Below are 26,778 nucleotides of genomic sequence, written 5' to 3' on the forward strand. Positions count from 1 at the left end.
ATGTCTGTCTGTCGATCAGTCGGTTGATCGGTCTATCTGTAGACCAAACAGTGTATGACCAATAAATTAAGAACCCCTGATTGTACAAATTTTGATCATGTTTTAGTTCTCTTTGGCAAAGGTAACGGTCACATTTTTATTTTGAATAAGAACGTTCAAAAGCAATAGACCGTTCGCCCTCAAACCTTATAGATACACTGGTCTTTAGGTCAAAGGGTCAAAGATCAGGGTAATAATGACATTAAATGTCATAATGGTTTTTAAACAATAATAAAACTTGACAAGCTATGGGCCCTTAAATTTCACAAGTGCTTCATTCTAGGACAGTAAAAACACTGTTAATTATGAGTAAAAGGTTCAAAGGTCATTGACATTGTATGTCAAAACGGTTTTCAATCAATTTCTCAACAATCCTAAGCCCTTGATGATAAAAGACATTTAATTTAGTGCATATATAAAAAAGGTTCATCAAAGACTAGGCCTAAGCAATCTTTACTGGTACATTGGTTTGGGTTTAACTTTTGGTGACCCCTATTGATTTTGATGTCAATGGGTCATAGGTCATTGTCGCATTTGCTTTGTACATGATGTATTTCAAAACGGTTTCGGATCAATAACTCCACATCCCAAGTGCATCGGTTATGGTCAGTAGATGACCCTATTAATTTTATGGTCAAGGGGTAAAAGGTCAAAGTCGCATTGACCGTTTTTGTCAAAAGGTCTTTTTGTGTCCGACCAAAAACTCGACAATCAATAGACTAGCGGTTATTAAATTTTAAAGGTTAATTGATCCTGGCCAGTACATTGTAGATAACCGCTATGAGTTTGGGGTCGCAGAATCAAGTTCAAGGTCACAATGACCTTGTATGTAAGAAAGGTTACTGATTAATAACTCAGTAACTTGTAGATGTTTGGCCCTCAATTTTGACAGGTCGCATTGTCAAAATTTAAGGTAACATTGACCCCATCAAAACGGTTTTGGACCAATAATTTGACAATCCCTTGGTCCTTGCCACTCAAACTTAACAATCATTGCCTTGGTCATGGGCATAAGAGAACCTTTGGGCCTCAATGTTATTTTGAAATTGTACAAAAAAAAGGTTTCCAAGCAACATTGCATGCAACTTTGGTCAGGCTTACAAGATGTCATACATGACTTAAAAACATCTCCTGTTTTGCTATAACTATAAGTAGACAAAGATATCTGACTTAAATTTATTAAGAAATAAAGTGTAATAAATTACTTTTCATCTGATTATATGCAACAAATAAAATATCATTGACGATATTCAGTTATTCGATTGGTCAATGGGTCACATCAATATGAAGGGAGACTTGAAGTATGGAATAGAGGGCAATGGGGAACAGTGTGCGATATATATTTTCATCCGCTCTCTGCAGCAGTTGTTTGTAGGATGCTGAAATATCCAGAGTAAGTAACAAGAAAAAATAACTATCTATTGGTATGTAATGTAGTATATGAAAATGTAAATGTCTATTTCAAATAGATTAAGCAGAAAATTAACAAGAATATTACATTTCAGTTTCACCAAGCATGTGGTTAATCATAAAATCAGAGAAACATTCCAAACCGGAAACATAACACTTGTCGCGAAACCGTAAAGTCTTAACAAATACGTTTGTTTCTGGTAACCCCACTGACCCTCTTGTTGTTCCGCTGGTCGTACCTTTTTTATAGACATTAAAAATCTATAATTTTACCGACCGGATGAAAAGGAGTTTATATCGTACGGTAACAAAATGGCTGCGTTCAGGTCATTGTTGCCGAAAAAATGATGCGTGATGTTTATCAAGGAGAAGAAATAAACATTATAATTGAACTTATTTTTAACTACATCATCGTCTATGATGCATTTGAATCATTTTACAACATGAAGTATGCAAGGCAGTATCGTATTGAAAAGTTGAAATAAGCAAATCCAAATCTCGACTTCAATTTAATGCAATGACATCAACTTCTAGGGGTTTATTCGTTAAAGTAAAATTACCTGTTTTGTTGCGCTTATTTGTGACATATGACACATTTATGACATAGCTGTGAAAAAAGTATAAGTTAATCAGTATTTTGCAAGTTTTTCCTTTCTTTAAATGCTAGGACTAAAATGTGTTGAAAGGCTTATTATGCCTCTTAAATCCATAATCATTAAACTCCTTAGAAATGGCAAACAACAGTAAAATAATGTTTAAATAATGGATTTAGAGCATATAAGATGTTTAATAGTAAATCTGTAAAAGAAAGCACTGTTGAATTTGCAATAATGTGTCGTAAAGCTTAAAAAAGCAAAATGTCAAAAGTTGTATTTTGACCTTCATACAAAATACGAACTTGCTAACATAAAAGTAATTGCGAGCAATGCAAAAGAAGCAAAGATAATTAATCTGTTTGGAAAATGTGTTTCTTGTTTTGAAAGATGTACCAATATTAAAAAAAAAAGATTAAGGTTTTGAGAAATTTAATTTATTTGATTTAATTATATTATGTATCAATTGTTTATTGAATTTTAACCTTGCAAGTTTTTTGGTGATCGTCTACCTAAAACATTTAGTGTAATTGGCAATAATTACAACAATAATAATAATAACAACAACACATGTTGTATTTTTCTTTATCTGAACTTCAGAGTTTAACAATATCCTAGAACCTTATTATTAGATACAAAAAGGTAGTTATTTTATTTATAGATCTAGCTTTAAATTTTGCTACGAAAACACAGGTAACTCATTGTTAAATACAACATTGTTATTCCTTATTCTACTTTACGAGAAAGTGCACCTGTTATAATCAATGCAGTTATAAACACATTGACTTAGCGATGGTCAATGACTTTCCTTGTAATGCCTATCTTGAGTACAAATTATTTCTCGCTATGTTATAACCAAACTATTGTAATGATAATCGTAGAGATCGCTCAGCATGAATGACAGTAAATCGAATTCCAGCCAGTTATAACACTTTATATAACAAATTATGAAATATGTAGTAATCATTTTTAAATATGTAAAGATTTTCTAACGTTAAAACGTTATATTTTATAAGAGTTTTATCTGAATTTGGAAACAGGAGTAAAAAGCTAAGAATAGTATTTAGTGATCTTACTTCAGATATTGATAAGCCATATTTAATCGTCTTAAGTTCTTTGTAGCATCATGTACGAGAAGTAATAAACAAAATAATATATTACCTGTGGTTTGAACATTTTTATTGATTTTAAATTTATTTAGTTTAATTAACTAATTGTTTGTTTTATCAAATATTTGTTATAAATATACATGCGTAAGTTTTTTTCAATTAAAGATATCATTATTTTAGGACGAATCCACAGGTATTCCGGACAGCACTCTTTGGAGCTGGACAATTAAAAATGCATCTACACAATGTTGGATGTAAGGGAAACGAAACAAGCTTATTTCAATGTAAACATTTTATAGGGGAACATCGTGATTGTAACGTTATTAACACTGTAGGCATATCGTGTATACCAGGTATATTTTCCTTTATCATAAACTGTTTCTGACAATTTATCGCATGTTTGAAAAGAGCGCTTTAGGAGTACCTTTGACAAGTGTCAAATTCGTCATACGGGTGTGTTAAACATGCTGATGTGTTTGCAAATTTATCACGTATAACAAATGTTCGTAAAAGATAACGTTTATGTTAACATGCTTGATATAAATAAATATCTAATATGCCTTCCATCTGGATTAAATCTGAAGAGATATTTCCTTATTAATTATAATTTATTATAACAATTTAGCTTCCCCTTTTTGTCTCACGAAAGGGTTACATGAGGAAGGAAAATTTGTTCATTATCTTTATTTACTCGTATGCAAAAACAAAAATCTGAAAAATCATTTAAAAATACTGCTTTTATTCTTGAAGTACGATTGGCTAACGGGTCAAATCAGTATGAAGGGAGACTAGAACTATGGCATGAAGGCTCGTGGGGAACAGTATGCGATGATGGGTTTGGTACGCTGTCAGCGAGTGTTGTTTGCAAGATGCTGGATTTACCAGAGTAGGAAAAATGATATTATGCGTTTGAATAAATTAACCGAACGTTTTTTTTTTTCATGCACTAATATCATACATAATTATACATATATATATATATATATATATATATATATTATATATATATATATATATATATATATATATATATATATATATATATATATATATATATATATATATATATATATATATATAATGAGTTTCTTTAATAAATTCAATTTGAGATATTCGTATGTAATAGAAAATCAACATAAAATATACACACACAAAAAACCCTTAAAATTGTCTAGAGGTTAGTATTTAACTTTTAAAAGTTGGAGTATGTTGTTGAAAAATTTTACTTTTATCCTTTTGTATTCATAGTATAAAATATCAATACTTATATATTTAAACGATATGTGACTAACACATAAAATCTCGACAACAGTTTATTTAAACAAACCACGCTGACATTTTATAACAATAACACCTGACAGACAATGTCAACACCAGTTTATCAAAAGAACACCTGGCTAACATATCTATCAGTTAATGAAATAAGCTCCTGACAAACATATATGATTTCAACGCCGGTTTATGAAAATAACCTGTGACAAAATTACATACTTTATTATGTGATATCAATATCAGTTTATGAAAATATCTCTGATAAACATAATATTATGCGTTCTCGACGCCATTTAATGAAAGTAAACCCTGATTAACCTATGTGATCTCAACGCCAGTTTATGAATATTACCACTAATTAACATATGTGATGTCAACGCTAGTTGATAAAAATAATACTTGACCGACATATGTAATCTCAACGCAAGTCGATGTCAGATTACGAAAATAACCCCAGACTAACGTCTGTTATATCAACAATAGTTAATTACATTTACACCTGACTTGCGTATGCATTTTCAACCAACAGTTATAAAGATTACATGTGGTTTACATGTGTATTCTAAATAAAAGTTAAGATTAATAACTTATACAGCACAAACTTATAAATCATACATTATACTGATATATGTAATCTCAATACGATTTTATAAACAATATTCTCGAGCAAAATTATCTGATGATATAATAAAGTTATACAGCAAATAAGCGCGTATTGTATAATTAAATAAATATAAACAAAAAATCTTTATGATCATTAATGTACAAATTCTAAGAAAACACGGAAAGTGCTATAGGAAATTCAGTTATGAAAATAATTGTTCATAATTGTGTTCGCAGAAATAATTGCTTTAAATTTGCTTTTACAGTATAGATATTTGATTAACATGAAGTGATGGTGAACACAAATTGAGATTTGCAGATATTTGTACAGTATTTCAAGACAGCTTAGTCATCATAGTGCCTTAGTTTTTTTCTCCATGACTGAGTTTGCAGTTTGACAGATTAGGCAATGTAGATCATATTCATGCGCATGAGATTAATCATGACATTCAAGATATATTGTAAAAATAATACCTACGTCTATTGACAACCATAATCATACTTATAAGAATATGATTTAATTGTATGTCTTTAACATATTCATAATATCGAATTCTAAACATATTTGCCAATATTCGATTATCATTTGTTTCAGAATTATAGTCAATTTATTGATTAACGTAATGTTACCATAATTTTAGCCTTGTCTGACAAATTCTCCACATAGATTCGCCATTTACTCTTTGCAGACCAGTGATATGCGAGTGTGCGGTTACCTCTCCGATTGCTATATACATCGCTTCATGTTTCAAATAAGCGTTGCTAGGCTTTAGAAAATAAATACATCTCTTTTTTGCAAAATTACTTACGTCACAATAGTTATTTCGCTACTTTTTTTTCGCTGCCATTTTGTTCTAAATTATCACAATTGTTTGCATACATATCCATATATACACGCGTTCCTTTTATTTCTAACATTTTATTATCCAGATTTATCGTGACAATCGCTTTTAAATTATTTATAAATCCTCTCAACACACAAATCGCTGCACAATTTATTCATTTGCTTTTTATAGAAAATTAACGTTTTAAGAGAGAAACAAGATAGTTGCCATGGCTCATTCAGTTTACTCCCTTGTTATTTCAATTAACCCAAACGGTTTTGTTTTAATCAATATACAAGAAGAAAACTTTTAGTGAACAATAGCAATGTACCTACTGTTTGGTTCATAATAGAAGTTCCATTTATAAAAATTGGTATTATATGTTATAAAGGAAATCGACCAGTCAGTATTTGGTTGAAAACGAACATGTTCGTTTCAGAACTAGTCCAATGGTATTAAGGTCCGCACACTTCGGCTCTGGTAAAGGACCAATACATTTAGACAATGTCAAATGTACGGGGAAGGAAAGTAGCATTCATCAGTGTAGCCATTCGGGTTGGGGAACGCATACTTGTAGTCACAATGACGATGTTGGTATATCATGTTCACCAGGTAATCCTTGTAAATATATTAAATTAGATATCACCGTTAAGCGTTAATTATAAATAAATGAATGTGTTGTAAAAATGAAAATTAAAACACATATAATGCATTAACAAAAACATCAGAATTTTATGTCAAATTTTCATCTATTGATTCGTATGAAATAAGTTTCAATAAAACAGTTATTGATGTAATTGTTAATAAATTTGTTAAATGATTTTTACTTGCGTATTGATTCTTTTATCTGATTATATCCGGAAATATCAAATATAAATTATTGTTTTTAATTTTTACGAATTTAAGGAATTCGATTGGTGAATGGGTCAAATCAATATGAAGGGAGACTGGAAGTTTGGCACGACGGGACTTGGGGAACCGTGTGCGAAAATAATTTTGGTGTAGCGTCAGCAACTGTTGTTTGTAAGATGCTGAATTATCCATGGTAAGTAACAGGTTATATCACTATGTTTCTACATTCAAACATGTATTAACGTGTAAGATGTCTCATCAGTTTATTAGGTTGATCAAATACAGATTACCTCGAAAAAGAAAATCATAACCTCCAAGGATGCGATAAATATGCATTAATACTTAAAGTGTAGTATTTCATAAAGGAAGGTATCCAATACCAAAACTCAAACCTTTGATAAAACACAAACCACGAAAACAATATATTATGTAAGTATATTGTTTGTAAGTGTTAGATACATGATCCCATATTGCATATTTATATAAAGAAGAGAACAAATTGATCCTGAGCAATATATTTTAACTCCTCATATAGATAGATATCACTTTGAACTTGATCAACATATTTTTGTTTTTAAGAAATATTGCATGACAATATCAAAATAATACATTTTAATTGTTATATCAATATTTGAAAATAATAGCTTTCACATTTATACAATAGCCATTAGTCTGAAGCAGATATGCGAAACACTGCTGTGAGAGTCAGTATATAGATCACACCTCGAAATTGTTTAACTCAGTCATTAAATGAAAACAATGTAGTCCCTTCTTACACTTGCAATAAAGCTCTTGTGATAATTTACATTTGAGGCTCAATGCTTATCTTGAAAATCACAAATAAATTTTTGTTATACATTTAACCAATATTGCAATTCTCATCCAACAGAATGCTCAACATTCATGGAAAGAATATCGAGTATCAAGCAAAATCAAGCCAATCTTACAATGAGAACTTTTAAACAAATATGAAAAAAACGGTGTTATCACTCTATAGGCTGCAGACCATAAGCCTTGGATGTTTAGGTTGTTTAGTTAATTTCTAAGTGAAGTTCGAAAGTGAGACATCGTGGGTCAAAAACTAGGTCATGTTATACTTTATAAAACATTGTTAACACTCTTGGGGATGCAGTCCAAATATCGAATTTGCTCAGAAAAGTTGTTACGATGATTTCAAGCTGAAGTTTGAATATGGGTCATCAGGGGTCATCAACTACGTCATATAGCCTGTACACTATAGAGGCTACTGTTATGGTATAAATATCCTGGAAATTGGTCAGGTAAATGATTTCTAGCTGAGGTATGAATATAAGTCATCTGGCGTTAAAAACTAAGTCACACGGAAAAACCCTTTTCGTCACTCTAAAGGCAATATTTTCAGCCCAAATATCCTGAAAGCTTGGTCAGAAATATTTTGTCTAGCGTATCCCAACTTTGAATATGGAAAATTTGAAATAAAAAAACTAGGCCACACAGACTTTATATGGGAAAAACACTCGTTAATACTATAGATGTAATCATTTCAGGAGCAATCCTTTGGTATTCGGGTCCTCACACTTCGGCCTTCGACCATTTCAAGTAAAACTAGATAATGTTAGATGCAAGGGAACTGAAACAAGCATATTTCTATGTCCGTATTATGGTTGGGGAATACATGGGTGTGTGCCGGAAAACAATGTTGGCATATCATGCACACCAGGTAAGCCCTCACAGTTATATAAATTTCATGAAAAAAAACAATAAAATGGGCCTAATAAATTTTAAAATGATGTCCCTTTTTTTCGGTTTTACTCGCCCCTACACAAAAGGGTTTGGTCCACGGCGAAATGATGGCCCCTTCATGAATTTTAAAAGCAATTTCTATGTTTAAATTTAAAAAGGGAAAAGCATTTTAAAATAAACATGTTCTGCAATAATTTTTTTACCTCCAACAATTTTTAATTTTAAAATTCCCGGAAAAAATTTAAATTTTAAAGGAAAGTCACATCCGGGGAAACAAAACGTTAATTACAGGTCTTAAAAAATAAAACCCTTTTTAGCCGGGGGTATTTTCCCAAAATTTTTTTTCCCTTAAAATGGCCGGGACAACTATAACTATTAATTTTACTCAAAAAAACGGGTAAATTTCCCGAAAATTCATTGAAAAAATTTTTTTTTAAAACTTTAAAAAAACTTTAAATAATAAAACCGTTTTAATAAAATCTAATTGGTTTATCTGTCTAGGAAAATTTAACAAACTAGAGACGCTGAAAGTAACACATATTCATCACCATATGTACCTTCTCTCGAAGACAAATGAGGCCCAGTTTGACTATGCGAACCCACACCAAATGCTTAATAGAGATCTAAAGCCATACATACTACTTGATTATCTATCTTAGCCAATAATTATTTATGTACATTACATGCCAATGTATGTCACTTGTATGGTTAATTATAATGAGCTCTATTTAATGATGTCTGTGTCTATTTATGAACATTTAAAGCGAACTTATTTTATATAATTGTTATTTGACTATGTTTTCAGTTATTGATAAACGTAACATGCCAATTCATGTTAATTGTATGACGATTTGTTTTACATTTTTACTTGATGTATATATTTCATGCCAATATATATAACCTATATGGATATTAATCTTAGTCTTTAAATGTTAAGGTATATAACAAGCCAATTCATGTTAATTGCATGACTATTTTATTTCAGTATATTGTTTTTGATATACATTAAATTCCAATACATATTTTCTATATGATTATATATCTTACTTAATATCTGATGCAATTTAATAACTTAAAGTTAATAACTGATGTAGTACTACGTTACTTTCAATTCACGTTAGGATTATCTATCTTAAAAAAGAGAAAATAACAATCCCTAAAGTAAGACTTAAATTACTTATGTCTGATACATTTTTCAATGTATTTGATATCCAGTGATGCACGAACACAAGCCAATTTATGTTACTTGCATTAGTATATGTCTAAGTCAATCATTATTTGTGTACGTTATAAACGAATTCATGCTACTTATATAATTAATGATATATGTTACATGCTTCTTCGTATTACTTGTATGATTATTTATCGTATTTGATTTTTTCAAGTATGTTATCCAAAACGCTAAATATTTCTTGTATATATCCATTTAAGATTCCGAAGTTATAACGACAAAATTTTGTTATTCCTTCAGATTTTTTTTTTTCACATTACTTTCCTTTTTTACATGCGGTGACGCTTATGTCATACGAGTTTTAATATTCATATACAATTAGGTGTTGAACTATATAATGACCTTGCATCGTCGTCATAACATATTGAGGGGGGAATAACAAAACAAAAAGTGTGCATAACCATCAACTCGTTTAAACGTTATAGCTCTAAAATCTGAATTTTCACACAATATGAACATATATACTCACCATAAGTTAACTGTTATATTATCACAAGCATAAAACAGATTTCTTTCCAATTTTTGAAAATTCTGATTCAGCAATGTTTTGAAAATGTCATTTGTTATACGGCGACATTAACGTCTTATTGTCATTCAGCGGCTTACATTTCTTACACTTGTCACTTCGATATGGCAAATGCTAACATAAGGCGGCATTTGATACAAGCAGAGATATAGAGGGCTGTAGGGATGGTGCAACAGGGAGCAACCTTCCGCCAGGTTAGTGCGCCGCTTGGTGTACACCACACCGTCATCACCACAGCCTGGGAGAGATACTGGCTACATGGTACACCCGCCAGGAGACAGGCTGGAGGTCAATAAAGCGTCAAAACAACAGCTGAGGATCGGTTGTTCAGGCACGACTTACATGATATTTGACAGCAACTTCTCTTCAGAATGACCGTGCTAATGTAGCGGGGTCCGTGTTTCCACGCCGACGGCTGAAGGTAATTTGCATACACGATGGACCATGTAACACTGGAGACACGTTCTGTTCACTGATGAGTCAAAGGTCTTGCCTAGAATTCCACAATAAAGCGTGGCTGGCGTCTCAGGAGAAAGACGAGAATGAACGGTTTCAGGCTGCAAATAAATTGGCTGAGCAATGAACCGCTAAACGGAGGTGGAATCAATTATAGGTATGGTGATGTATCAGCTGGGAAGGACGAACAAAACCCTGTTTTGCTAAATAGAGGCCACAAATTGACAGGTCAGCAAGGATACAAAAAGACCCAAATTTTAGGAACAGCAAATCCTTGAACAAGCAGGGGTTTAAGTTGTGTTATGCTGTAACCAGTCCGGGAGGATCAGGTCAAAATTTAATGGATTAGGGAAACTAAACCTAAAGGGACTCTTATTGAGTGCAGGACTGGCCCCAGCTGCTTCACCCGACTTGAAATCCAATAGAACACATTGTGAAAATGAACTGCAGGGTAAGGGAATTTCAGCTCGTCATAATTCGAGAAAGTCTTCTAAGTGCAATTATTGCTAGGAAGGAGGACGAAATCGATTCAGGTTTTGCACCGAATGCCGGAAACTTAATTGCAATAATTTCCAAGGGTGGAGTACCATTTATCAGCTGGTTGACTCTATTTTCTTCTCAAAATTAGTTTTTAAAACAGGTTTTTTGCAGGTGAAATAAGGTGAAGCAGATAAAGAGTAGACAGCTTTTTTCAGGTTTGGAGTCTAGGGGTTTTAATTAGTGTTTTAAGAATGTCCTTTGGCCTTTGTAATGCTCCAGAAACTTTGCAAAGGTTGATGGAGCGTTTGCATGAAAGATTTAGATCTGAGAAACTGTGAGAAGACAATGATGCCTTGACAGAGGTTTTCAACGCTTAGAATAATATAACTATAATGTGAATCCAAATAAATAGTGAAATTTTCAACAATAATACTATTTACATTGGACACGTGTATATATCAGACGGAATGCGTATCGATCCAGCAAAAATACAAGCAGTTCAATGTTGGCCTTCTCAAAAGTCCATCGCGAAAGTTTCTGGGATTTTCTGGCTTCTATCGCCGTTTTTAAAGGATTTGTTAGTATTGCTTGGCCATTATAAAATTTATTGGTAGGATTTACATCAAATAATAATAAAAAGGACAAGACACATGTCCAGATAACATCTTTTAAATGGGTTCAAGATCAATAACATACTTTCGATGAATTGAAAGATTAACAAACCAACTTGTACTTGCATGTGCAGGTTACATTCTTCCGTTCAACGTACATACAGATGTTTATGCCACCGGACTGGGAGCAGTTTTATACCTAAATCAACAGTGTAAAAATAAAGTAATTGCATGAGCCATCGGAACTTGAAGTTCTCCTGCTAAACAAGTTCGAATTTCTCGCTCAAAATTGGGCCGTATTTGAGAAATTTCACGACTACTTGTACAGGGCGAGATCTCAGCTTGTTGCGGATAATAATCCTTTTACGTATCTTAATGCCAAGGCAAATTAACGCCACAAGTTATCATTTATTTGCTAAATTGGCAAATTACGACTCTACTCCTAAGTACAGACAAGGCAAGAAGAATAAGACGCAGACAGCTTGTGAAGGTTGAAGTATGATTTTGTGAGATGTGGCGGCTGTAAAAAGTCTCCCCGTACATTTAATCAATGATGTTATATTTTCGATTCTTAAAGATCGTTCAGCATGACATTATTGTTGTGCTTGTGTTATTTTTAGTTTCAACTTTTTGGCATTTTTGAGTTGGGTGGTTCCAATATTCCTACTTGAATAATGTTGAATCACCCTTAGGATATGTTGCCTGCTTTTTAAATTTGTCTTTTGACGTCTTATCTGTGATACGCAGGCTTCATAACCCCTGATCCCCTTTCAAAATTCCATTTTATTTAGTTCCGCCCATTGTTTTCTCGTTCAGGGCATACGCTTTTTATTACTTGGGGACCATACGCCGCTTTTCATGGAATGTGCGGCACGGTAGTGTCACATTGAAGGTTCCATGATAACCGGCGTATGAACACATCTGCAGATGTTTCTAAATTAAAAATTTTACTATTTCATGTTTAAATGTTGAATTCTGCTTAAGCCGGTGCTAGGGGGCGTGGACGGTAACTTGCACTTTCCAGTACCGTCCATGAACAGGCTCAATCAAACTGAGCCTGCAACATTTTCAATTTTGCCGTGTTGGGCTTTCTTTAATGATTCTGTCTTATCTATTTCATAACCTCAGATCCCCTTTCAAAATTCCATTTTATTTAGTTCCACCCATTGTTTCCTCGTTTAAGGCACATGCATTTTTTTTACTTGGGGACCATATGCCGCTTTTTTGGAATGACACTTTCGTGTCGCATTAAAGTTTCCATGATGACCGCCATATGAACGCCTCTAAAGATTTTTCAAAATTCTAAATTTTACCAGTTCATTTCAAATGTTAAATCCTGCTTAAGCCGGTGCTAGGGGGCGTGGACGGTAACTTGCACTTACCATTACCGTCCATGAACAGGCTCAATCAAACCAAGCCTGCAACATTTTCAATTTGGGCGTGTTGGTTCTTATTTGTTTATTTTGTGTCCATTTCAAAGAAAGTTATCTATGGTCCAATTCAAGCTGCACTTCTTAAAAGCAATTTTAATAGTCTTGTCATGCTACAAGACAAGACACCTGAATAGATTTCTTTCCATACCGGATACATATGTGTTTGCCTGTAGTTGGTCTTAAAATATAAAGCCCAAAAACAAGACAAGGTGTTTTCAAGTGTCAAAGACCACGTAAATGAGAGTTCCAAACCGGCTAAGCAGGATCGACCTATATTTAATACTTTTCTGAGGTACCAGTCCAAACTTCTACTGCAGGATGTTATGTACATCATTGACAGACTTCAACTTATCTTATTACATGATCTCCAGGATATTATCTTCCAGGCACTTCATTGTGATTAATGTCATCGGGGTTGTGACCGCACAACTTCCCTTATGAAATACAATCTATTTTCCAGGTATTGACGCGTATATTGCTGACAAGGTCAGACACTGTGATCGAAGTATTAGAAGAAAATCTCTTGTAAAGAAAGCATAATTCATACCGATTGGATCTACGGAGCCCATGAAAATATTATTGTTAGACTGTGAAACTTGCAAAGACGGGTATGGAAATATGTTATTGGTAAAAGGTCACTGACCACGTTATGCACGGGCATTTCCAAGAGAAAATGATACCGTTTAAACCACAACCAGATTTCTTTTTGAAAATTGCAAACTAAATTATGGTTTTCCAGCGTCCATCCATAGTGACCGAGCTGCAAATTTCAAATTTCACTTGATTAAAGATTTTTGTAATAATGCAAGTACCGAGTCCGTAGCCGAGTGGTTAAGGTGTTTGACTTCAAACCATTGCCCCTCACCGCTGTGGGTTCGAGTCCCGACATGGACTTTGGATTCTTTCATGTGAGGAAGCTATCCAGCTAGCTTACGGAACGTCGGTGGTTCTACTCACGTGCCCGTTCTTGCCTGAAATAATGCACAGAAGGGCATCTGAGGTCTTCCTCCACCAGTAAAGCTGGAACGTCGCGATATGACCTATACTGTGTCGATGTGACGTGAAGCCCAAAAACAAAAACAAGAAAACAAGAATGAAAACCATACCAACCGATTGGCAACGGAAAGGTTGAACGTTAACCAAATGTTACTGAAGATGCTAAGCACTCTAGAAGAGCAACAATTGTGGTATTGGAAGACAAATGTACCAACATTGGTACATACATACAATGTCGATCAAACAAGTATTGAGTTTGCTCCATACATTTGATGTTTGGCCGCCACCCACGTCTTGCAATTCATGTGTTTCTTGGATTGCCTACAGAAAATTTGACACCTGGGTTACAAAACGAGTACACGGCTAAATTTCGTAAATGCGTCAAGTCAGCATACGAGAAGGCAAGAGACGTTGATAAGCAAACGGGCGTTACGAATAAAGCAACCTTTTACGAGAGGCTAGAAGCACAGTATTACACCCGAGTGAGCTTGTTCTTGCCAGTAATGTGACGATTAGTGGGAAACAAAAGTTGGCAGATTCCCGGGAACAACATCCTTAGGTTGTGGTCAGATAACTTCATAGCAATACACCATGGTAGGAAGTCAGAAAAGAAGGGACACGGTTCAAGAAATCTAGTATTTTGCATCCTAAACTTCTTTTTCCTTTCATGACGATTGAAGATAGCTACACCCCCAGTAACCCAGAAAGAAAATTCATCTTCTGGTGATGAAAAATAAAAAAGAATTACCAACCAGTGAAATATTACCGAAGTACGTGATTCCGATGTAAGAATCGCCACAAGCACTTTCATAAGGACTGTCAACAACAGGAGCATCATCAGCAAGACCAAAGCGGATCCAGCGAAACCACAGTGTCTGAGAAGCGAAGATTTAGCGGGTGAAGGGGGCATGGATGGTAACTTGCACTTTCCAGGTCCGTCCATGAACGAGCCTGCAACATTTTAAATTTTGTCATGTTGGGCTTTCTTTAGGGATTCTGTTTTTTTTATTATTTTAATTGTTTCAGTATCTACTTACTTTCTATTGAACTCAACAGTTTTTAGTGTAAACTTTTATTAGATACTTACCTGTTTATATCAGTTAGTTTTGATATAAAGTTTTTTTCTGAAATAAACTGAGACACACACGTGTCTACTTTTATAATGGTTGAATACTTGTTTGTTGTTGGTTTGAACCAGTACATGTATACTGTTTCGGATGAGACTTTTCCTTATAGTGACCTTAGGTGATGTGCGCGTGATACTTACCTGAACGAAATAACGAACGCGTGTTCTTTAATAACCGCATATTATAGACGGTATTTGTGACTAGAGTTTATGATGGAATTTTCGTCTCGTTTAGTGTACTTTTCGCGATGTGAATTTGATTTTGTGTTTATTCTTTTGTTTGTTTGTTACGTAATGTGTATATTTGTTTGTTATTGTGTTGTCTTTTCTACTGGCTTTGTATTTCCTATATCATTTTTGTCCTAGCACAAAATGTCGAGAAGACATTATTACTAGCAAGAGGAGTATGTCATAGGGTAGTTATCGTCCATCAATAAATAAAATATGAATAAATACTGGTTTTTGTTTTCAATCTTTAATCCTTAAACGCAACTTTGGTCTCGTATAAGGTCAAACATATTCTCTCCTCTATTCCAGTCATTCAATAACTAATAGTCCCGTTAACTTATTATTATCCTATAGTAGCATGTACTAACAGTTCACATGTGTTTATATCAATGATATTTACGGGTACGGTAATGCATAATTGCATTAGGTCACTGTTCTCACTGTGTATATACGTATATATATTTTTTCTGGTTAGTGATGTTACATCTCCCAAATTTTTCATATTCTTAGTTTGTAATTGTTTTGTAAATTGTTGTTTTTAAATGACAATTAATCTTAAAAAATAAGTAAAATATAATGCCCTATATACGTATTGATAGATCTGATTTTATGTCTGTCTTTACTTGCTATTTGTGAACATGTTTTATGTTTAGAAAAACTTGAGTACACCATTGCATTAAGTCCATGTTCTCACTGAGGATAAACGTTTATCTTTAATATGTAATAAATTGACTACGATCATATTATATTATGTTATTAACTTGTTTACAGTTTCTTACACCAATAAGAATATATAAAACTATTAAATACATTAGTTTTGTATTTTTTTGTAACTTTTATGATGTACTAGCTGCAAGAAATGTATCAAATAAGCATGTTCTCATGTATCTTATGTTCAAAAATATATTAAGTATTATTGTTTCAAAATGGTAATGCTATTCTTCTTAAGTTCGATTGGTTGGAGGGTCTAATCAATATGAAGGGAGACTAGAAGTGTGGCATGATAACACATGGGGAACTGTATGCGACGATAATTTTGGAGTGCTGACAGCAAAGATTGTTTGTAAGATGCTGACTTATCCACAGTAAGTTAAAAACATTTTAAACATATTTCTGCATGTGTTGGCATACATGTCTTTAACTTAACCAAACATGAGATTGGAGAGAAAATGACAATTTGTATTGCATTTTTAAAAGTATTCTCTGGAAACTCCAATTACTTTTTCTCAAGTTTGAATTTGTTGTTATCGCGTCGGTCGTGACTCAGTGGTCTATCGCAATTAGCTGAGAATATTTATTTTTAAGTTGTAGAAACAGTAGCAGAACTATTCGAGCCACGGCTGATACTTATGTTGTTCTCAGTGTTGATCTTTTCTCTTTTGTAATGACAGTAGGCCGATAAAAATCAGACTAAGACGCATCGTCTTGTCTTTCTATAGTTGTTAAATTACTAAATAACTAATTAATTAGTAATAAATGACTAAATTTCACCGAAAAGACCAAGTTACAGACAAATAATTACACAGTAAATAACAATGTGAGTTAAAAAAAACTAAATTATACTATGTTAGACAGTGCAAAAAAAACTCTCACGGTATAAACAATTTAAATATTTTGGAAAAATGTTGCAAAGTATGAACATTTACGTTTAGTTTTTTTTTTAATGACATAAATGTTTTAACTATGCCTCAATTTCAGATATTTACTTATTAAAAGACAATTTTCTGAGAATAATTAAAAAATATGCGCCTGTATACTCTTACTGCCATTGCGCCCGTACACTCTGGCTGACATTGCATCCGTATACTCCGACTGACATTGTGCCCGTATACTCTGACTGACATTGAGTCCATATACTCTGACTGACATTGCGCCCGTATACTCCTACTGACATTGCGCCCGTAGAGGACTGACATTACGCCCGTATACTTCAACTGACATTGCGCCCTTATACTCCGACTGACAATGCGCCTGTATACTCTGACTGACATTGCGCCCGTATACTCTTGCTGACATTGCACCCGTATACTCCGACCGACATTGTGCCCGTATACTCTGACTGACATTGAGTCCATATACTTTGACTAACATTGCGCCCGAATACTCCGACTGACATCGAGTTCATTTACTCTGACTGACATTCCGCCCGTATACTCTTACTGACATTGCGACTGTATACTCCGACTGACATTACGCCCGTATACTCTAACTGACATTGCGCACGTATACTCCGACTGACAATGCGCCTGTGTACTCTGACTGTCATTGCGCCCGTATACTCTTGCTGACATTGCACCCGTATACTCCGACCGACATTGTGTCCGTATACTCTGACTGACATTGAGTCCATATACTTTGACTAACATTGCGCCCGAATACTCCGACTGACATTGAGTTCATTTACTCTGACTGACATTCCGCCCGTAGAGGACTGACATTGCGCCCGTATACTCTGACTGACATTGCCCCCCGTGTACTCTGACTGACAGTCCGCCCATATACTATGACTGACATTGCGCCCGTATACTCTTACTGACATTGCACCCGTTAACTCTGACTGACATTGCGCCCATATACTCCGACCGACTTTGCGCCCGTATACTCCGACTGATATTGTGCCCGTATACTCTGACATTGCGCCCGTATAATCTGACTGACATTGCGCGAGTATACTCTGACTGACATTGCGCCCATATACTCTGACTGACATTGCGCCCATATACTCTGACTGACATTGCGCCCATATACTCCGACTGATATTGCGCCCGTATACTCTGACTGACATTGCGCCCGTTACTTCTGACTGACATTGCGCCCATATACTCCAGCTGACATTGCGCCCATATACTCTGACTGACTTTGCGCCCATATACTTTTACTGACATTGCGCCCGAATACTCCGACTGATTGTAATTTATTTTTATAAATTGTGCCTGAAAATATTGACAAAGAAATTACGGCACTTTTTAGAATTGACACACTCTTACAAATATTGCCTTTATTCATAGGTATTTATCATAAAAAGTTCTGATCTTTACTTTCAATATAAATAGTACAATAATTATGAAATGTTTCGTTATTGTTTCTATTAAATATCCTGGTCTAAGTTATTTTTGTTCAGTTTAATGAATCGTCAATATTTATTTTCAAACATTAACATACTTGCTACATCAAGACACAGGCGTCTGCGGCTGAGTGGCGAAGATCGTTGACTCAAATCACTTGCCTCTCACCGCTTTAGGTTCGAGCCGCGTAAGAGTCTCAACATTCCTTCATGTGAGAATGCTGTCCAGCTACCTTACGGAAAACCCAACAAAATAAAACAATGTAATAAAGTTCTGATCTTAACTATCAATCTTAATATTGTACAAGTACAATAATAATGAAATGTTTCATTAGCGCTGTAGGTTCGAGCCGCGCAAGAGTCTTTCATGTCTAGTGGTCACATTTTTGACTCAATTATCATCAAATTTGGTCATAATGCTTGTCTAGATAATTGCTCAGATGAGTTTGAACATGGGTCATCTTGCCGGTTTGTGCCTGAAATAATTAACATAGTGGAGTCCTAGGTCTTCATCCACAAGTAAGCTTGAAAATCGCCATACAACCTATACTGTGTTGGTGCAACGTAAAATGCAACAAAAATGAAACACATATTCTCAATGCTCTCAGAAATAATATCGTATTTGATCAATATCTCATGTGTAAACCATTGGTAACCAAAAATATGCTCATATAACTTTTAAAAACATAAATCTTTAATAGAAGTCAGACAACTTTAAAAATGGAGTTGTCTAACAGTAAATCAAGATGCACTTACAAAAGCATTTGATTATCTGTCTGTTCCTCTAATTCAACCGCCATCGTGGTCGAAGGATTAGAGCCGATGACTTCTAATCTAGTTACTTCTCTGGCTTGGGTTCGATTCCCGGGAAATGCTTTTCTAGTTTAGCGCGGAGGAAGGTAGTCTAGTACTGGTGTAACTTTCCAGGAACGATGGTTAGGAAACTACCTGCCTATATGACTGAAATACTGTTGGGAAAAGGCGTAACGTGAAACAAACAAATAAACAAACAAATCCTCCAATTCATATTATTTTCTGCGGCTAACATTAAATATTTAAGCTTCTTAATTTGTTTACAAATGTCATGATAAAATCGATAATAATTATAATAATAATACTATTAAATTGACGTTATCATTTTAGTATTAACCCTGTTGTAAGAGACAAGGCATTTTTTGGCGCTGGAACATTACCAATACTATTAGACAATGTTGGTTGTACTGGAAATGAAACAAGCTTATATCAATGTCCGCATAGCGACTTGAGAAGCCATGATTGTAGTCACACTGAAGATGTTGGTATAGTGTGTAAATAAGGTAGTAAATTTTTTACAATATTTCTGAAATACAAAATCCATATATTTCATTTAGAACACATCGCAAGTTATTTAAAAACATAAGCAACAAAAGCAACAAAAACAACAAAAAAATTATTGTTAAGAATTTTCCATTACAAAGTGTTGATAAACATGGCACAGAACCTTTAATCAGTCAAGTCTATAAACGGTTCTAAACTTTTATGAACGGAGGGGTACTTGTACATGTATAACATGCCATAGAAAAAAGAATACATTATTTATAATGTTGTAAAATATTTTATTTCCATGTAAATCCACTGTAATATACGAATGTCATGATAAACCACCATCGCATAGCTATATAATACCTTTAGAGTAGACGCGTGTCTAATATATTAATAATTTTGTATTTTCATTACAGATAAAATATGAAACTTGACACCAATGCAGATGCTTAAATGTTGATTGCAAAAACTTTGGCGTCAATATGTAATTGTTTAAACATTTTGTTACATTGACTATTAATTCTTAAACAATGTTTCAGAGCGTGTATGGAAACACATGGAAACGGAGATTTGATGCGGATGTAATCTCATACTTCATGTTAGGCTTGTTAAAAACTAACATCATTTTTTTTAAATTCATTCTTTGCTTCCTTGGTGTGTATTTATTTTATAGGCATGTATATTTGTTTATAACTGTATGCAACCAAACTTTCAAACAATATGCATGTATATATATCATATTTGTTTTTAAAGAACTTGATTTAAATATTTAGTTTCATAATTATAATATTATAATAGGTTAGTTTTGGTTCGAAACAATAGTGTATCAGTTATGATAACAGAGGCAACTGTAGCAGGTTTCAATTTTTTACATATTTTACATTCCGAAATAGAGATGGTTATCAAAAGAGCATAATGTAAATAAAATGATTTTAGCGTGATTATTTTATGAACAGAACAGAACAGAACAGAAGGTTTATTTAGTCGTATGCATGGTACAGCATATAGACATATACAAAAATATATACCATACATGTACATGGCAATAAAATTCTTATATAAATACACATTTTATCATATCATATTTACGAGAGTGTTGTATTTTAAACACGGTTAAGTAACTCTTGCCGTTTGTTAAATGCCTTTAACAAATATAATGCGATGTTATGAAGTAAACGTTTGTTCTCTGTTTTCATAAGTTCAACAAATTTCATCATACTAGGGTCTCTGCCTATAATATTTTGGAATAAATTTCATACGTATATCTTTAAATATGTTACATTCCAGTACAAAATGAAATTCATCCTCAATTGTTAGCTTATCAACACAATTCACATAGTCTATTTTGTCTCTCAATATTCCTGTGTCTTCCATATTCGATATTAAGGCAATGCGACGACATTCTTATTTTTGATTATTATTTGTCTATGTTTGAAATTATTGATTTTCATAAGATACACAGATAACTCTAGACCCTCTTTCAATTCTTCTCTAAACAAAGTCAAACTTTGGGCTATTATCCATTCGAATTCTACATTCTGTAATAAAATTGTCAATCAGTCTAGTTTTCAGTACGTGTAAAAATACATTCATATTAACAGATGTTGGAAATAGCCAAACTTCAGCTAACCCTATTTGAGTCAGTAACATTTTAACATTATAAACCAATTTTTTTCACCATTTTCACAATCGAACAACAGTTTTCTTATATATGTTCTCTAGAATACAATTTTCACTTTTTACTATTTTTTCAACCAGTATTTTTACAATACGCATTTTCCAGTTTACATGCAGTGGAAATCGGCCTGTTTCAACATAAAGCAGCATTTACATCGACATTTTTTAACATTTAACAGTCCTCTTTAGGAAATTTTTCTATAAATCTCCAAGACATTCTTGCATTATTAAATCCCCATATTCACATGAAATAACATAATATAGATGTCGATTATGGTCAAATAAATTTGAGTTTAATTTTCACCGTAATTCCATACCCTTTCGTTATCGTATGGCAAGGAGTTTTACAGCTTTCACATGCTTTTTCCAACAGAGTTGTCTATACACGTTTGAAAGTCCATTACTAGAAACTACAAATCCTAAATAATTAAAAACTGTAACAATCTCTATATCATTTTCCCAAAGTAAATGTTCCAAGTGGTTCATTTTACAATGCCCAATTGGGTCCTCTCCTTTTTTAAATACCAGCCACAATTTTTCGGTTTTTGTTCGTATTTAACCGTTAATTTTCCAACGCATACAATAGTCCCAGATAAAAAATCTAAAGATTGCGATTGTAATCCCTTCCTTTGGCGTATCACTTAACAAAAATACAATCATCAGCAAATTAAAAATAAGGTAAATGCATTACCCGTGATCTAAGTTTACACCGAGGAAATTAAATTTGATTGTAAAATTTGGATTTCTAGGTCATTAAGGAGAAAAATGAGAAAATAAAAATCCGGCGAAAGTTATCTCCCCTTGGAAAAAGTTCGCCATGTCAGGAGAAGAATTCAGAACAATTGAAGTTCAGTTAATGTTTTGACACATGATTGTTACTTTCTTCATACATTGATCTTCAATAATGTGAGGCATTTTCCACAAATTCCTTCTTTGATGTAGTTTTATAAACCCATAGGCCATTTCTATAAATTGCTAATCATATGCTTTTTTGGTTAGGTCTATAAAAGCCTGCATATAAAACGTTTGTTTTTTAAGGTATTGTACATATTGATTAGAGAACTGGAAAAATGAAAAAACAACAGCATAAAAGTGGTGCCTGGTGTCCAGATCTTTAAAGCCAAACTGCGCATCTGTTAGACGTTCATTTGTCTACTGAAAACCACTTTTTTTAGCCTTTCGTTTGAACACGGTGTAAAACAGTTTACAAAGCAACTTGTTAATGTTATTCCACGATAGTTTTTGTATCCGACGCCGGCGGCTTTTTCAATAATGGAACTATTACACCCTGTTGACCATTTCTTTTGGAAAATGTCCGCTGTTAAGAATGTCGTTGAATAAAATTTCTAATGAAATCAATTACTAATATCTATCGTTTTTCAATAAAATACTCATTTATCATACTATAATATACACTACTTTTATTTCTTTTTAATTTAGAAACATGCTTTCCGAATTTCTCCCTGTGTTAATAGGCAAATCAATGTCTTCTTTAACGGTGTTCCCCATTCCTCATATCATTCTGGTCAAAGTCTTCAAAAAAATCCTCAACTTCCGGGATTGACCGTCATCGCTAGCCTCAGCTAGATTTTGAAATGCGAGTAGAACTAATTCCATAGAGATATTTTCACCCTTGCATTTTTACTTTTAGTACGAAAAAGATTATTCCAGAATTCGGCCGGGGTTTTTTCTACGCCTCATTTTCATTCATTTCTCTAACAGCCCGTTTTAAATTAAACTGGCCTCTTCGACTTTTTAAAAAACAATATTTATAAAATCTTTTCTACATTGCTTGATATTTGTAAAATGTTCATTACTTTTTTCAACATGTATATTTTTCAATAGCCTCTTTGTATGTCTGCAGTTTCCCGTTACACACATGGTCCCAAACCACTTATTTAATTCCGAGTTTTCCGTTGAGAAAGTTTGATTTTTCTTCACAGACGGTGACGTTTTTTTGAAATATTTTTCAGCTCTGGATACAATAAATTCCGTGTATAATTGTGTCTTTTTATCAGTCGAATAATTCGCATTTTCCACGATATCATCGAGCACATTTTTATCCGAAAAAATTTCATTCCTGTAATAATTATGTAATAATTATTCAGTTGCATTCAGTTAAATGCTTAAAGGTCGGTCTTAAGGAAGGTAAATATTTGATTTAGAACAAGTTATATGTTAAACAACTGAAGAAAGTAACGGTTTTAAGTAGTTAAACGTAAACAAAATTAGTATTAGCATTTTGATTTATATACAAAATATTAAGCTACTTAAATATGGGTAATTGCTAAAGAGCAAAAGAAGCAAACGATAGTTGATCTTTATGGCCAATGAATAGTGTTTACCAACTGTAACAAGATATCGTTGAAACAATATTTGCTATATAAAATTATAGCATTTAACGAACTTGATAAGCTTAAGATACACTATGCTCATCCTTGAGTTAATTTTTTTCACAGAAATTTATTGAAATCTATGAAATTCTAACTGAATATGTCTTATTTGAAAAACAGAATGAAAGTATGGGAAGCTTCGTTCCCTATTACAGGTCAAGTAAAGTTGGTCTTATCTTAAAAACTGCCAGTTTTTGTAATGACACTATATATAATTATTTTGTGAACACATATAGTGTGTAGAATTTCAAACGTAGCATATCTACTTTGTGTAAGTTAAAACATGTTAATTTTATATTAACAAACAGAATGTGTAGCAATTATCAATATTTTTTTATATCAAATTCGAGCATAATTTACCCCAATATTATACGATAAATGTATGCAAGCACTTCAAAAATATTTTATAGTCATAAAAATGTCAAATATTTTAATTTTTGACATGATTTTTTTAACTACCAATTCAATGCAAACAAATATATTCTTCCGAATTTTCTGAGATAACTATAACAAGCTTTGAATTGAACTTTTTTATTCCAAAATTTTAATTAAGAATGATATTTACATAACTATTTAATTATTGCATGAATAATGTTTATTATGTACAAAACAAACCGAAAGAGGAAATACAATAGTTTTAGGGATATTTTAAGTGACAATTTGGTAGTGACTTAATGAATTAAATGTGTCCAAAGATTTGAAAAAAAACACATAACATTTCATTAGGAAAAACATAATTTTAACCATTAGAAAAGCAAACAATCTTTAAAGGCGTTATTAGCGTAGCGAACTGAAAACAGACTTTGTTTGATTAAACACATTCTTGAGAGTAAATGAAAAAAATCAACATTGGCTTTAACATTGACTTTGTGGGCCTATTATTCAATCATTTATTTGATTTCTTTGAATTCCTTATCAGTTACAAATTATTTATATTATTCAATCATTTATTTGATTTCTTTGAATTCCTTATCAGTTACAAATTATTTATATTATTCAATCATTTATTTGTTTTCTTTGAAATCCTTATCAGTTACAAATTATTTATATTATTCAATCATTTATTTGTTTTCTTTGAATGCCTTATCAGTTACAAATTATTTATCATTTTAGTGATTAACCTGTCCGTGGTCTGTCTTGTGCCCTGTCCTGGTTTTGTTTGTGGTCCGCCTAGGCTCCTTGCCACTGGTTCATGTTGCTGGGTCGTATGGGGGCTGCGATCATTTAACGCCGCCTTTCCTTGTTGATCTTGTGTATCATATTAATGATATTTTATCTTTTAAACGAAACATGTTTGACAATTATGTTTGGTTTTCAATAATTTCCTGTTAATCTTATTATTTACATTTAAACTTACCTGTCATAAAGTGACATGGTGAGCTTTTGTGATTGCTTTTCGACAGGCGTCCGTCTATACTTTAACTTTAAACGACATTCCCTCATAAACCACTAAGCCAATGTCATGTAAGCTTTACAGGAAATTTCTTTGGTTATTACCTTCGATACCTTCGTTGTTCAAGTAATTGAATTCAATGCAGAATAATTGTTGCCATCGCAACGGAAAGAAATAACTAAAACTAATCTTTTAAAACACCCAAACATCTAGAGCTAAGATATTTAGATATTTAGAATGAATTATCAACTAGTGGGTTTCTACCAAGTTTGTTCAAATAAAAGCCTTGGGGTCAAAATTGAGTTGAGCGATATTAGGGCCACCATGGCTCTCTTGTTTCATTGATTTTATTCAATTTGTGTATAATAGTTAAATGAACACGAGAAAACTGATGTGTGTCTGTCTGTCATTCTGCTTATCAAAATAAATCTGGATTCTACCATAACTCAAAATGAACAAAAACTAGTTTTCTGATGTTTTGTATGTGGAAATGTCATATGGAGACTATGCACATAAGTTTAAATTTTTTATTCGTTTCCCTGTCTGTATGTCTGTCTGTCATTCAGTCTGTCCAAAGACATCTGAATCTTGAAATAATTAAAAATAAAGACTAGGTTTTTGATATTTGGTATGTAGACAATGGGCCATATGGAAATTATATGGGTCTTTATTCATCCGTATGTCATTTCGATCATTCAAAGAAATGACAGTCCTGCAATAACTTAAAAAGAAAAAAAATTGTACAAATTATTTCAATTTCCAAAATATTGAATAAGCATAATTTCTTCCATGTTATATTTTGATACTAAAAGTCTGAGAAAACATCTGCAAGGTCAATTTCTACATGTAAATGGTTTGTGGTATGGAAACAGAAAATATTACTCCGGTAGAGGACTGCTGCATTGTCAATGACAAGCTCTTGTTTTTACTGATCTATGAAATCTTTTTAAAATCTAAATTTGATCCTATTCTTGATCCTTATCCTTGACTCTTTGTGAACTCAAAGCATATATTTAAGTAGTATGTACTTTTATTGTTATGAAGAGAAAGTCCAAATTGCACATATTCTCTACAGTTTGAAACGTTTAATTGTGATTTCAATAGTTTGTCTGTAAATCAATTAGCTTATAATACATTATTCAAAATATTTCCGATAATATTGGTGTAATAGTTATATATGCATTAGAATAATTCAACAAGTATTAATTCATTTTTGCTTAGCGTAATGTAATATGTTTTTGAAAATGTCACTGTATTCAGTGTGTAAGCTTTACCTGTGCTTTATATGATTTTTATATTGAGTTACTCAAATTATATGATTTGTGCTTTCTTTTTTTCTAATGTTATGAGAAGTGAAATTTTTATAATTTCAATTCAAGTATCAGTAATACGTATCGTTATCTACGGTGGCAAAAAGGTGACATGTGTGTGTTTTATT

General features: G+C 32.9%; 1 protein-coding gene across 2 annotated transcripts; it reads left to right on the top strand.

Moving 5' to 3' along the window:
- The first annotated feature begins 1,259 nt into the window (after nt 1–1,259).
- On the top strand, nt 1,260–20,822 carry LOC132747119 (neurotrypsin-like). 2 transcript variants are annotated; one of them, XM_060736432.1, is made up of 9 exons: nt 1,260–1,432; nt 3,332–3,504; nt 3,902–4,037; nt 6,290–6,462; nt 6,757–6,895; nt 8,229–8,401; nt 16,461–16,596; nt 19,719–19,891; nt 20,417–20,822. In XM_060736432.1, the coding sequence occupies exons 1-8, from the start codon at nt 1,416–1,418 to the stop codon at nt 19,888–19,890; spliced, it is 1,119 nt and encodes a 372-aa protein (XP_060592415.1). In that variant the 5' UTR covers nt 1,260–1,415; the 3' UTR covers nt 19,891; nt 20,417–20,822. The 2 variants fall into 2 exon arrangements, with proteins under 2 accessions (XP_060592415.1, XP_060592416.1); XM_060736433.1 differs by having other exon boundaries at nt 20,294–20,422.
- Nucleotides 20,823–26,778: the final 5,956 nt, after the last annotated feature.

Source organism: Ruditapes philippinarum, unplaced genomic scaffold (genome assembly GCF_026571515.1).
Source record: "Ruditapes philippinarum isolate M1 unplaced genomic scaffold, ASM2657151v2 ctg6688_1_1_1_1, whole genome shotgun sequence".
NCBI lineage: Eukaryota > Metazoa > Mollusca > Bivalvia > Venerida > Veneridae > Ruditapes > Ruditapes philippinarum.